This window comes from Rhinolophus sinicus, chromosome 2, assembly GCF_057876585.1.
Source record: "Rhinolophus sinicus isolate RSI-liver-muscle chromosome 2, RSI-T2T, whole genome shotgun sequence".
NCBI classification, from domain to species: Eukaryota; Metazoa; Chordata; class Mammalia; order Chiroptera; family Rhinolophidae; genus Rhinolophus; species Rhinolophus sinicus.
Window position 1 is genome coordinate 29404422 of NC_142502.1, and position 13390 is coordinate 29417811.

General features: G+C 37.7%; 1 protein-coding gene across 11 annotated transcripts in view; it reads right to left on the reverse strand.

Annotated features, from left to right (window-relative positions):
- The window catches only part of AKAP7 (A-kinase anchoring protein 7), a 108689-nt gene extending 97396 nt beyond the window's left edge, over positions 1-11293 (reverse strand). For 4 of the 11 annotated variants that reach the window (XM_019729384.3, XM_019729379.3, XM_019729380.3 and 1 more), the window contains exons 1-2: positions 10872-11291; positions 5394-5525 (exon numbers count right to left, since the gene is read on the reverse strand). In XM_019729384.3, the coding sequence (XP_019584943.3) occupies positions 5394-5525; positions 10872-11118 (379 nt within the window). In that variant the 5' untranslated portion in view covers positions 11119-11291. Of the gene's footprint in view, positions 1-5393; positions 5526-10871 lie in introns of all 11 variants that reach the window. The other 7 variants (XM_019729382.3, XM_019729385.3, XM_019729383.3 and 4 more) reach the window with 4 other exon arrangements.
- Between the last annotated feature and the right edge of the window lie 2097 nt (positions 11294-13390).

Below are 13390 nucleotides of genomic sequence, written 5' to 3' on the forward strand. Positions count from 1 at the left end.
AGAAATATTATTTTCATAATATATAATTGCATAATATGTAATTTAAGGCACTCGTCTAGCTTATTCAACCATTCCCTAATCTTGGACATTTGCGGTTTTTTCCAATATTTTTATTATTTAAAAAACATTGCGACACACATATTTATGAATTAAACTTGTTTCCACAAGTAAGATCATGTCCTTATACTAGGAATCCCATGAGTGGCTCTATCTTATGTGTGAACATTGCCGGAGATCCCAACAAACTCCATTCTAAAATGACTATAAAAACACATTGTCTGTAGCAATGTAGATATGACATGAAAATCACTGAGTATTATTTTTAAAAGATATTGTCAATCAGGTAAGTCACAATCATATTTTAAGGTGCATCCTTTGATACTTATGAAGTTAAAGAACTTTCCATATATTTGTTTACTAACTGCATTTTATCTTCTACAACCTTTTCCCAGCACAAATAATAGTACCAGGTACATAGCAGGCATTCAATAATTATGTGTTGGATGAGTTAATGTATCTATTGGGCTTTCCTATTTGTTTTCCTGTTGTTATTTTGTTTGTTTGTTTAAGTATCAACCTTCTGTATAATTTTGGACAAAAATTTGCCATATGCCCTTTCATAATAAAATACGGAATATGCTTTCCCAATCAATTACAGAGAAGGCATAAAACATAACTTATCCTTTTTAAAAACTGACTGAAGATAATCACATACTATACAAGGTATTGAGATTCCATCCTTTTTTGATACAGCATTTTTCTATAAAAAAATTTTTTTCAGGTAAAGGTTAAGTTTCAATTTGTATTTTAAAATACTTAACAAAGTGTTTTTAAAAATACAACCTAATAGTATTAGTTAATAAATAACAAAATTATCATTTTCCATGTCGCTAAAATCTCCAATAATTACAAGGTTAAAATTCTATGTAAGGTAAAATAAGAATTATAATAATTTCAATATGAGGAGAACCAAATTCTACTTAGGAAATAAAGGCATGTGACTTTAAAAAAAAATAAACTCATTCAAATACTTTATTTTGAATCCTGATTTAAATGTGGCTTGTTAGTTAAAGACTGTGATTGATTCTCTTAAGAGAGTAAAGTCAATTAAACTAAAGCTCTCCACAAATTTACACTCTATAGGAAGCACACTAAGGTATTCCCATCAGCAGTAGAGGAACTCTCCATTGCAGACTCCCACTCAACTTTTAGAGGCAGGACTAACAGTATACCAATTTTCAACATGGTTTACTGGGTTTCTAACCAACTGACCACTGACACTTCCCCTTGTAAAGGGAACAGACCCATCCAGATCCCATCAACAACTCACTAATACTGGATTTTCTTAGATCATGTCTGACCTATAAAGCTAGAAGACGTGGCTCAGGTTATACTCGTATGGCTTCCTCAACAATTCTAAAAGATTTTCTTTTGTATATGCATTTGGATATTTTATATCTAATATATATTTATATTCTAATATATATACACATATATAAATAGCTAATATATTTTATGTTTAATTCTCACATAATATTCTAACACATTTTAATATCCTAACATGTAGTCTCTTCTCAAAAGCAAAACAAAAAAACATAAAGACCCATTTCGGCCAACCAGAGCACACGACACCTAATCATGATCCCCACACTGAAGGTAACACAATTGACCACTGAGACACTCAGAAACAAACATTTGGGGAGTTTTCTTACTGGCAAGGATTCCCCTTCCCACGGTGTTCTTGTTAGCGCTACTTTCCCCATCAGTCTGCCAAGGGTTTCTATCTGCAAGAATTTCTTGGCAGTTAACTCACAATTTCCACCCATCAAAGGAAACTGAAAGGACCAAAGACAACCAGCTACTTGAGAATTTTAAGGTTGCTGTCTACCACAGAGACATTCAATTGATTCAATTTCCATGTTACTAAATGTAAGAGAAAGTCCCAAATCCACTGGAGTCACAAACTAATTGTCCTGTGTTTTGAACACAAATACTATATCTACCTAAGGGTTTAGGGGTTGACAACAAAAATCCCAGTTTTTGTACATTTCTATAAAAATCTCACTGTAGAAAAACTACTAATTTCTGGTTTGCAAAGAATTTTACTATTTCTTCCTTGGTGTTTTAGTAAATACTAATATAAAAACCAGAGACCAAGTTGTCCCCAAATAACTAAGGGATATGTTTCAAGGTTTAACAAGTAGCATTTGTACATAATTTTACATTTTTTAATTTCCTTCTTGCACAGACTACCTCTTTTGATCTGTACAGTAATACCATGAGGGATTATCCACATTTAACAGTTGAAGAAGCCCAGCTCAGTTTAAGTGTCCTAGGTATCACAAGAAAAAAATGAAGTAACCAAAACTTAAAACACAGGTTTTCCGTTTCTCTTATACCATTGACTGTGTGTAAGTTGGAGCTTGGAATTTGAAATATATCTTCCCATAAAAGTAATATTATGCATAGTGGTTTGGAGTCTAGACTAACCCACAAAAACTTTTAACTGACAAAGTCTGAACTATCAAAAAGTGGTATAATACTATATAGCTAAAAATGGACCTGAGCCCCTAACTTACATGCATAATGTCGTTTCTTTGATAAAAATGTACCATATAATGCAGAGAAAAGATCCCTATTCGTATGAAGAATTGGCAAGTCTTCCCAATGTCCGTCCTCTGAAGCAGCAGCTATACTTTTCAAAGCACAAATGGACCACAGAACCACTGACAAATCCCTTTCCTTCTTTCTCGTCCCAGGGACCATTGTTTTTCCTCACCAGTGCAGATATAAGAATACATTAGCTACAGAAATACGATTTGCTTTCTGGGATTCTGGTGGTATCACTCTCAATACCTAGCAGAAGTAGTTTGTTTCCCATGTATTAGACATGTGTAAGTCAGAAGTACCTGTAGCTGGAACGATGAACAAGTTGAACGTCTTGTTCCAGTCTGACTTACAAGCTCTCCAATGGTGATTCAGAAACTGCACCAGGGATCAGAGGGAAGAAGAGTGGATGGGAGATGCCCACCTGGGCACATTGGCATGATTAGGGTTTCCAGGCGGGAATTACCACCTGTTCTCAGGAATTTTTTTCGCTTTCCCATTCCCTAATCCTGAGATATAAACTGTTTTCTGTTCTCCACAATGAATCGTTTCCACAAAGTGACGGCCAATACTACCAATCACCTAGGTTCAAGGAGCCGATTTTCCCAATTTCCTGACCAAATTTTCTTGAGATTCGGGAATGGAAAAGCGAAAAAAATTCCCGAGAATGGGCAGGAATTCCCGCCTGGAAACCCTAGTGATAAGTAGGGAAAATATCTATGAGAGACATTGTGAGTACTACGTTTATTTCCCATTGTGGGTATTACTAGGTTCAAGGAGCCAGTTTTCCCGATTTCCCGACCAACTTTCCTCAGGATTCAAGAATGGGAAAGAGAAAAAAATTCCTGAGAATAAGCGGGAATTCCCGCCTGGAAACCCTAGGCATTATTATTCAGGAGATTTCTTTTTTATTTTTATATGCAAATTAGAGTAATGAAGTCAGAAAGAAGTGATTGCATTTCTTAGATATATTCATTTTATTTGCTCAAAAAGTAGAGTATTAAGTGGAAAACATGATTAAATCATTGCTATTCTTGCCTCTCATTTCCAAAGGGTATCTTCCTCTACTTAACATGTTTACCAATTCTTTAAATAAAGGTTTCTCTAACAGCTGTGAACCCCACAAAAGCTGTTCATTACAGGCCAGCTGTAAAGGAAAAGATGGAAAACCCATGCCTTCCCCGAGTAAACACCTCTTCATATGTCCTTTGCCCTTTGGATTATGGAATACGAAAAATTGACTAATAAGATACCAGGGATTTAATACATTTTAAGCATCCTTCTCTCCTTACATCTACCCAAAATATAAGCTAGATTTACTGTATCAAAATACAGTGTGATAAAGAGCAGTGGGGTTTCTGAGACTGGCTGAGGGTCAGAATCACATGGGATGTTTAAAAAAATAAAACAAAAAAGGTTCCCTGGCCTGACACCAAGGTGGAAAAGAGGAATTTGTACTTTTATGTAAGTCCACAGAAAATTCTTTTGATCGGTTAAGTTCAAGGACAGTTAGCAAAGAGGAAAGAACCCTGGACAGTTCATACTTATCGACCAGGCCTCTACTCTTGCAAACGTGTAGGAAGCCTTCCAGGACACCCTCTACTCCCACCTACAGGTGAGACACCTCCCACACACATCCTTGCCCCATGTACTCTCACAGTATCCTGGATGGCATTCATCTTATGGGATTATAGCTGTTGATGTATTGGCTCCCCAATGATGTTATGAGTTTCTTGATGGTAATGCTTTTCAATATTGTCATGTGTTTCAATATTCCCAATATCTGGTGCCAACACCTAGGTATCCAATAAATGTGTATCAAAGAAATGACTAATGAATCAGAAATCACAGATTCTATAACTAGTTTTTTCAATTACATGACTTCAGCTAATTTACTTAACTTCTCTGAGTCTCACTTCCTCTTCTCAAAAATGAAGAGACTGAACTAAATAATTTCTTATGGAGCTTCCAGTTACAGACCCCCAATCATCTTAAGATAAAACCGTATCAAAGCATAGTAAAGTTCTACATAAGGCCACAAACAGTGAGTAGTACAGAGTATACAGTCAATAAATATTTTTGGAATACATTGGTGCTTTCCCTTATTTTCTTATTCACAAGTAACCTGGATAACAGGCAAACCTGTCACATTTTCAGTGGGGTAACACCAAATATCATGTACAGTATTGTTTTTACAATGACAGGAAATTCAGATTTAGATATTTATGTAGTTCCGGCAGTATTTCAATCAAGTAAGCATTGGATAGCTAAAGTTTATGGATGGGGCTCTCAAGGTCCAATCAATTTAATAAATGCATAATTGATTAAAAGTTGAACTATTTTTAACACTAGTCTGTTAAGCTCCATGAAGAGTAGGGCTAATGTCTGTCTTGTTCACTGGTGACCCTCCCAATGCCTCGCAAGTGCCTGGCTTATGTTCCAGGGCCAGTAAATATTTATGAGATGGCTGGGTACTGCTAAAATTAGCAATGGCTCCAGGATAGATGAAGAAAGAGGTTATATACTATGGTATGTTCTGGCCCATTATTTTCTGATGTTGCTATAAAGTACAGAATGATCTGATCTAAAATTTTGTGAGACATGTCTTAGCATTATCTGTGAAAATTTTGACAATAAAATATCAACAGATAACTATTAACTAACACCCCAAACTCAAAACATGACAAGTGTTTAAGGTGAAGTAATTCATTAAGAAAAAAAAATCTGTATCACTAAATTTACTATTCATTACTTCTAAATACATATGTATTTAATAAAGTACTTACTTTCACAATCATCTTTAACATCTATAGTAGCAAATGGCCTATCTACCAGAGAATCCATAGTACTGGCTTCCAATTCTTCTGACATTTCCTTTTTCCTGGACACATTTTCACACTCACTGGAATTTATTCCTCCTTTAACATATCACAAAAAGAAAAATGTATTATTTAACTTATTTAACTTATATCCTAATCTAACTGAATTCAATATGAGTAAACATCTGTTAAGAAATGGTACAACTGTATTCAAATATATTGTGAAGCTACTTATTATTTATGTCATAGTCCACATTTTTATAAAATCATTTTTATGCTAAACAGCTTTAATAATTTTCTGAAGCGTAGTACTCAACTCAGGTGAAGACTAAGTTAATCAGCAATCTTCATGATCTTTTATAGCTATATATTCTTAATTCTAAACCTCTATTTTTTCACATTCCTTTTGAAAACGGTAAACCGACAAGGTCTTGTCAGTATTTTTCATGTTTACTTTTAACAATATCACTATGTTCTCATTTGTATAAGTTCTGGTCATAATTTTTTTTCTTCAATAAAGACTTAAATTTTTTCTCTCTATTATTACATTAACACTGGAAATTCAGTCAAAAATACATGGCTCTAAACATGCATTTCTGGAAATTCAATGATTAAAACAAGCAAAAAAATCTTCCAGTTTACTATGAGTCTAATAACAAACAAAACAATTTGAAATTTGTAAGAACATGTAAATGTTTACTATTTCTATGCTTGCATTGAAAAATACAAGTGCAGTTTACACTTAAACAAAAGTTTTAATAGATAAATACATAACTTTTACCTTTGGGCACATGCAGTTAAACAAAAAGAATCATAATTGACCATGTAGCTTATACTTGGAAAACTAGCAGTGGTAGTTGTACAATTAAATATGCACAAGGCAGAATGAAAATCAAAATGAAATTAAAGAACTCCAACTTTTTTCTCTATTTTATGCTGAATCTAAGAAGTCAGTAATAAATTCTAAAGATCTAAGGCACAGCATGGTGACAATGGTGACTATAGTTATTAATACTGTATTGTATTCTTGAAATTTACTAAGAGAATCTATCTTAAGCAGTCTCATCCAAAAAAAAAAGTTAACTGTGTGAGGTGATGGATGTGCTAATTAACTTGATTGTGGTCATCATTCCACAATGGTCATCATTCCACATCAAATCATGACACTGTATACGTCAAAAAAATACATTTTGTCAACCACACCTTAATAAAGCTGGGGAGAAAAGAACTTAGTAGTATGAAATTCGCCCGTTTAACACTAACATGTCTACATTAGCTCCAAAGTCCCCGTGCTACTTGGAAATAGACTGGATTATTGGCATAATGTGGAATGGGGGAGGGAGGCTGACTTCTGTGCTCTAATAACACATTTTGAAGGCAAGAATGAGAATTAAATAACGTGAATTAAATTTAGTCTTTTTTTTTTAATGAGAAAAGTTCTTGAAATAGTTGAATGCTTAGTTTATGTCGAACTCAATTAATCAACAACAGTTAGAAAGCAAGAGGTATGGGAATCACTCTGGCTATACCAAAAAGGAATCATGCAATGACAATGGCGATAATAGTGGCATTCAGGTGATGATGCAAGGCAAGCTGGTGGCTATAGCAGAAAGGGTTTGAGACGAGAAATCATAAGACAGATATTCTAGTATGGACCCGCCCTCTCACCAGCTGTGTGATCCTCAGTAAGCCATGTAATCTCTCTAGGCCCCAGTAGTGATCTCATCCCTTAGATGACAACGTCGCCCTAATGGGAAAATTCTAAACCCGGGCTGCATATTAGAATTACCTGAGGACCTGCTTTAAATTACCAGCGTCTGGTCCCACACCAGGCCAACAGAATCACAGTCTCTGGAGATCGGGCCAGCCTCCTCCGTTATTTTTTTTAAAGCTCTGCGGGGTGATTCTAACGTGTGATGGAAGTTTGAAAACCAATGCCCCAGAGGATTCCCTTTCACTTCCTCCCTATTCTAGTGCTGCAGTAGAATAAGAGATTGTGATAACGGCTGAGAACAATCAACTGAAAAGTAAAAACTCCCACGAGACGTTTACTGTCAGGGAAACTTTCCTGATCCCTAGCTCAGGGCTGAGTTAGGTAATTCAGTCTCCTTCCAGATGCTTAGTGCTTCTGCCAGTCACAGCACAAATATATCAGTTATAGATGTCCAGTTGTCTGCCTTCCCTATTAGATTCTAAGCTGAAGGGATCATATAATTTATCACTGAAACTATGACTCTTCTGAAAATGAAAGGGGGAGCTATTCACAGCTATGCCCCTTTCGGCTTGATCACCTTACTCCAAGTTCCTTAAGTCTGTCTCTTACTCTCCTTTGATTCCTCAATGCCTAGCACAGTGTTCAACTCCCAGCTGGTGATCAACATATTTGTAGGGAATGGATAAAGTGCACATTTGGGAGTGGTTAGTAACTCACATAAGCTGTAGTGCCATACAGTTATCTCAATGTCCGTGATGTGCTGGACACACACTTCCCGGTGTTTAACAGCAGCTCCAGCACATCAGATTCTCATTTTCATAGGGTGAATGAAGGAAAGATACTACTACTATCCCATATGACATAAAAATAAAAATTGAAGCGTAATATGACTTGTTCAACATCATTCCACATCTTGTTAAACAAAGTACATATTAATATAAACTCGAGTGTAATATGTCAAAATCAACAGGAGTCTAGAACATGAAATACAAACTGTTACATTAAATTACGGAATGATTGAAACAATTTTTGAAGATATGAATTATTAACTAAAGAAAAAGAGAATACCACTTCCAAGTAATTCTTGAAAGAATTGCGGGTCATCCTATAGAGCAATGTTTCTCAACAGGGTTCAAATCTAGAAGCCTTCCTCCAATTCCCTAAGCTTTAGTGTTTGGGCAAAGGCTAGCAGACATGAATCAAACACATCCATCACAACTACACGTTCTCTTACAGACGGTATAAATATTTTCCTTTTGGAAAACTGCCTAAAATAACTGACCCTAAAATAAAGCCTTTATACGATAAGTTGACTGTTTTGAGTACTTAAATTCTGGTCTAACCATAGTCAAAATGAAATAAAAATTTTTGTACAAATCCAAATAAAAGTAATGCTGTTAAGTGCACTAATAATAAAGATGAGGTGAAATTGGCAAACTACTACTACTAATAATAACAACAACAGCTGACATTTGAGCATGTACTATATACTAGGCACAGCCGGAAGCACTTTACAAATAGTAACTCATTTAATCCACACAACCATGCTGTCAGGGATGTACTATTATTTTACTGATTTTACAGACTAGCCACTTAAGTAACTTGCCCAAGGTTACAGCTAGGTCTTGGGGCTAGCATTTAAATCCAGTTGCTGTGCCACCAAAACCTGTCCTTTCAAGCAACATGCCCTATTGCCTCTTAACATACACAGTTAATAGAGCTGTAAATTGAGGTAACCCTTTCAGAAGGCAGTCTGGCAACAGATCAGGAGCCATGAAAATATTCCTCTCACTGATATATCTGGGTATCTATTACATATGTCAACACAGACTCAACACAGCTTTATTAGAAAAAAAAAGTGGAACAGCTTAAATGCCTAATATAGGGAAATGGTTAAACAAAGCATACTCACTCTAATGACAACAAATAATAATGGCTATGCAGACTGCAACTACAAAAAAAAGTTTATAATATTAGCTTTTTAAAAAGCAAAGCTAATACTGCATGTGCTCTATGATTACAATTACATAGGAAAAGCCTAAAAGATATAAATTATTTCTAAATGCTGACATAGCTGTTTTCAGTATATTTGTATGTTTCCACTTTCCACTATTCAGATGTTTTAAATAGGACTACTTTTATAAGAAAACAATTAATGCATACATTTAAAATATTATAAAATTATACATTAAGTATACACTAATATTCAAATATAAATGCACTCCAGCAAAGGACTTCATCATAGGCCAGTAGAGGAAAAAAGGATAGAGGGTTTGCTCTTTGTCACACAAAATGCAAGTTTCCTGTTTGGATAGTAAAATAAGGAAGATTCTTCACTCTACTAGGTATATATAGTCCTCCAGAATCAATAGAAAAGGTCAATACCATCCATGCTAGACCTGGCTTACTGATTAAAAATAGTAGCATCTTAACATCTGGGTAAATGCAGAGAGCTGTGTGATAATCAACAAGTCGCTTAAACCCCATGCTTTAGTTTCCTCATCATAAAAAGAAAACAAAGTACAATCCAAATTAAGAGAGAAATGGACAAAATAAGTTAATATCTGAAAAGAAATGTAAAGAAACAGTAACCTTGAAAAACATCTTAAGGTTTGTTAATATGAATAACGAAAAGACCCAGATATGCTATCGGTATCTCAAAAACTCAAATCCTCCGAACCGACCCACAAGGCCTTATCATTTCATCCCCATAATAACTGTAAACGTATCCGCACTAACAGCTACTACTGTGTTTCCCCGAAAATAAGACCTAGCCAGACAATCAGCTCTAAAGCGTCTTTTGGAGCAAACATTAACATAAGAGCCGGTCTTATTTTACTATAAGACCGGCTCTTATATAATATATAGTAAAATACGACTGGGTATAATAATATAATAACACAATACAATATAATATACTACTGGGTCTTATATAAGACCAGGGCTTATATTAATTTGTGCTCCAAAAGACGCATTAGAGCTGATTGTCCAGCTAGCTCTTATTTTCGGGGAAACAGGGTATATACTACAATTGAACATTTTAATAGTTTTTCTAGTTTTTGTTGTTGTTGTTTTGTTTTTTTTCTGTTTTTTGTTTGTTTGTTTTTTCTTTTTGCGTTTATACTATAAAGACCACAAAGAAAAGCACTTTTTCTCTGATTAGCTTTCGGTCCCTTTCACCGAAAGTCCATCTCCTAACACGCTGTATGCAAAGTTCAGTTCACAGTAAATGCTGATCTAAGCTGTAAATTAATTCTGGGCCCTACTACGGATTTGGCGCCAAATTAATAAGGTCATTTCTACACCTAGAATGAAATCCTAAACGAAAAGTGTCAGGTCTATAATGTTTGTGACATAGGGAAAAAAATACAGGTTTTCTGGGTTTTGATGACCCCACACAGCGTCGGAGGCTGTGTGCTGACATGAAGTCTGTACTAAAGGTCACAAGATCAGAAAGCGGGAATTAAAACTGAAACTTAAGCTGGGTTCACACCCCTCACTTCCCGTCGCAACAACAGCGCGTGCACTGATCACACCCCGGTTGCACTGCGTTCTTCGGTGCAAAGGTGAGATCCGCTAAGACGGAATAAGAGACTTGGGGGCGGGCGAGGGGTCGCGCTCCCGGCGCTGGGGACGCCGGCAGAAGCCCTCCCAGAAGCCGAGAGCTGGGCGAGACGCACGCGCCCAGGCTCCTGTCTCCCCTCCCGGCCCGCTCCGCAGCCCGCGCTCACCCGCTCCGGGGTGCTCCATGGTTCTGGCGCTAGCGAGTGGCCGGTCTGGGCTCGCAGCGGGAGCGGCTGCCCAGCGCAGCGGCCAGGGGCGGGGCGCCAGGCGGAGGCGGAGGCCGGGGCGGGGCCGGGATCCGACCAGCGGCGCGCGGGGGCGGAGGACGCGGCCCACGGCTGGGGCTCCGATCGCGGCGACTGGACCTGCGTAGGCCCGGAGCCCCAAAAGCCGCAGTCCCCGCTGAAGCTGCATGCCCAGGCCCGGCGCCTGCAACGAGCGGAAGGGGCCGCCCCGAAACGCCGGTGGTACCCGGATTCAGGCTGCGCGAAGGAGTGGAGAGGGGTGGGGAGCCGTGACCCCGGCGCCGTGGAGAGCGAGGGCTTCTCTCTGCCCCACAACGCTCGGTCCCCGCCTCCGCCCTGCAGCGGGGCGGCCCCCTGCGGCCTTTGGCTGCCCTCAATTATTTCCCGTGGCTCCGCGTTTCCAGTCCCACGCCTTGAAGGGTGAGATTGGGACCTAGCTGAAAGCATTTCCTGGCCTAGGGTCTCCTGGGGATCTTTGTGTTTAGTTTTGCAGAGAGCTTTCAAAACACAGAGTTCTGCTTTCAAAATATTTGGAAAGAGCGAGTCGTACAGGAACGACACCTTGGTCATTTGTACAGTTAGATATTTATTTTGCTTTTTAATTTTTAAGTCAAATTTCAGCAGTCACACATTTTTAACAGCAGTTTCATGCCTACAGCTTACATGGGAACCAGCTACTAGTTATTGCAAATGAAAACACTGGTTGTGAGTGAAATGGAATAAAAAGCACTTTAATTATTTTTTTTAAAAAATCCGTTTGACCTTGGAACAGAAATCTACTGAATTTTTCTTTTAAGTACAAAGAAACCATGCACTAAGAAAATTAGTTGGGTGCATTACTCAATTAATCTAGCCTCTTATTTTGAATAATAACACTTGGCTTATCTTGAATGCATCCTAGAATGCAGATGGAGGCAAAGACCTCAGCACAACCACAATATATAATACACAAGAAGTCATAAAGCTTGCTACTCTCACATTAAAGTAATTCTAGCAAGTTGAGTATTTGCTTTGCACACCCATAGCAATTATGGACTGATTAGAGAGGGTACAATAGGTTTCCTTAATTATTTAATGCCTGAGCTCCCTCCTGAGGTTGAGCAGGTGAATAAGAGAGGTCTTTTTCTTAAGGAATTGATCACCTAATAGAGACAGAAACATAAATAACTGCAATAAATAATAAACTAAAAGCTGCAAAAAGTAATCCACATTAATATTGAAAGGGATTAGAATATGCCCCCCAAAACATGCCACTTCTACATAAGGATTATTTTGAGTTGAAGGCAATTGAGAAACAGCAGAAGCTGAGAGAACGGCTCTGCCTTCCCCTTTTGGCCTAAAAGCAGGCCATAAATTTCCCTTTGTAAAGGTGACAAATTTCCATAACTTATCTGTATATCAAACCTTACTAAACAATACTTACTTACCATGTATTTCCTAGTCACTACCTGAAAGCAGAGACTGTTTTAGCATTTTCATATTCCCAAGTGATTAGCGGTTACTCAGTGAAGAGTTGTTAAATGAATAAAACTCTCATAAGTATCAGATATGCTTAAGAACTCAGATTTGTCAAAAAATAAAAAATAAAAAGAAAGCAATACACCCAAACAAGTGTCTTTTGTTTTTGTTTTTAATTGGGGAAGGGGTACAGGACTTTATTGGGGAACAGTGTGTACTTCCAGGACTTTTTTCCAAGTCAAGTTGTTGTCCTTTCAGTCTTAGTTGTGGAGGGCACAGCTCAGCTCCAGGTCCAGTTGCCGTTTTCCAGTTGCAGGGGGCACAGCCCACCATCCCTTGTGGGAGTCCAACCAGTAACCTTGTGGTTGAGAGGATGCTCTCCAACCAACTGAGCCATCCGGGAGCTCAGCAGCAGCTCAGCTCAAGGTACCGTGTTCAATCTTAGTTGCAGGGAGTGCTGCCCACCATCTCTTGTGGGACTCGAGGAATTGAACTGGCAACCTTGTGGTTGAGAGCCCACTGGTCCATGTGGGAATCGAACCAGCAGCCTTCAGAGTTAGGAGCATGGGGCTCTAACAGCCTGAGCCACCCGGCTGGCCCTCAAACAAGTTTTAAAAAAAGAAATGCTATCGTGAGTAATCTTACCATGTTTCCCCAAAAATAAGACCTAACCGGACAATCAGCTCTAATGTGTCTTTTGGAGCAAAAATCAATATAAGACCCAGTGTTGTGTTGTGTTATGTTATGTTATGTTATGTTATGTTATGTTATGTTATGTTATGTTATGTTATGTTATGTTATGTTATATAAGACCCGATCTTATAGTAAAATAAGACACAGTCTTATATTTTATTGTATATTATATTAATTTTTCCTCCAAAAGACGCATTAGAGCTGATTGTGCAGCTATGTCTTATTTTCGGAGAAACATGATAAAGTCCTAAAGCTTCGCCAGCCCGAGGCTAAGAATTAGGTGATATTAT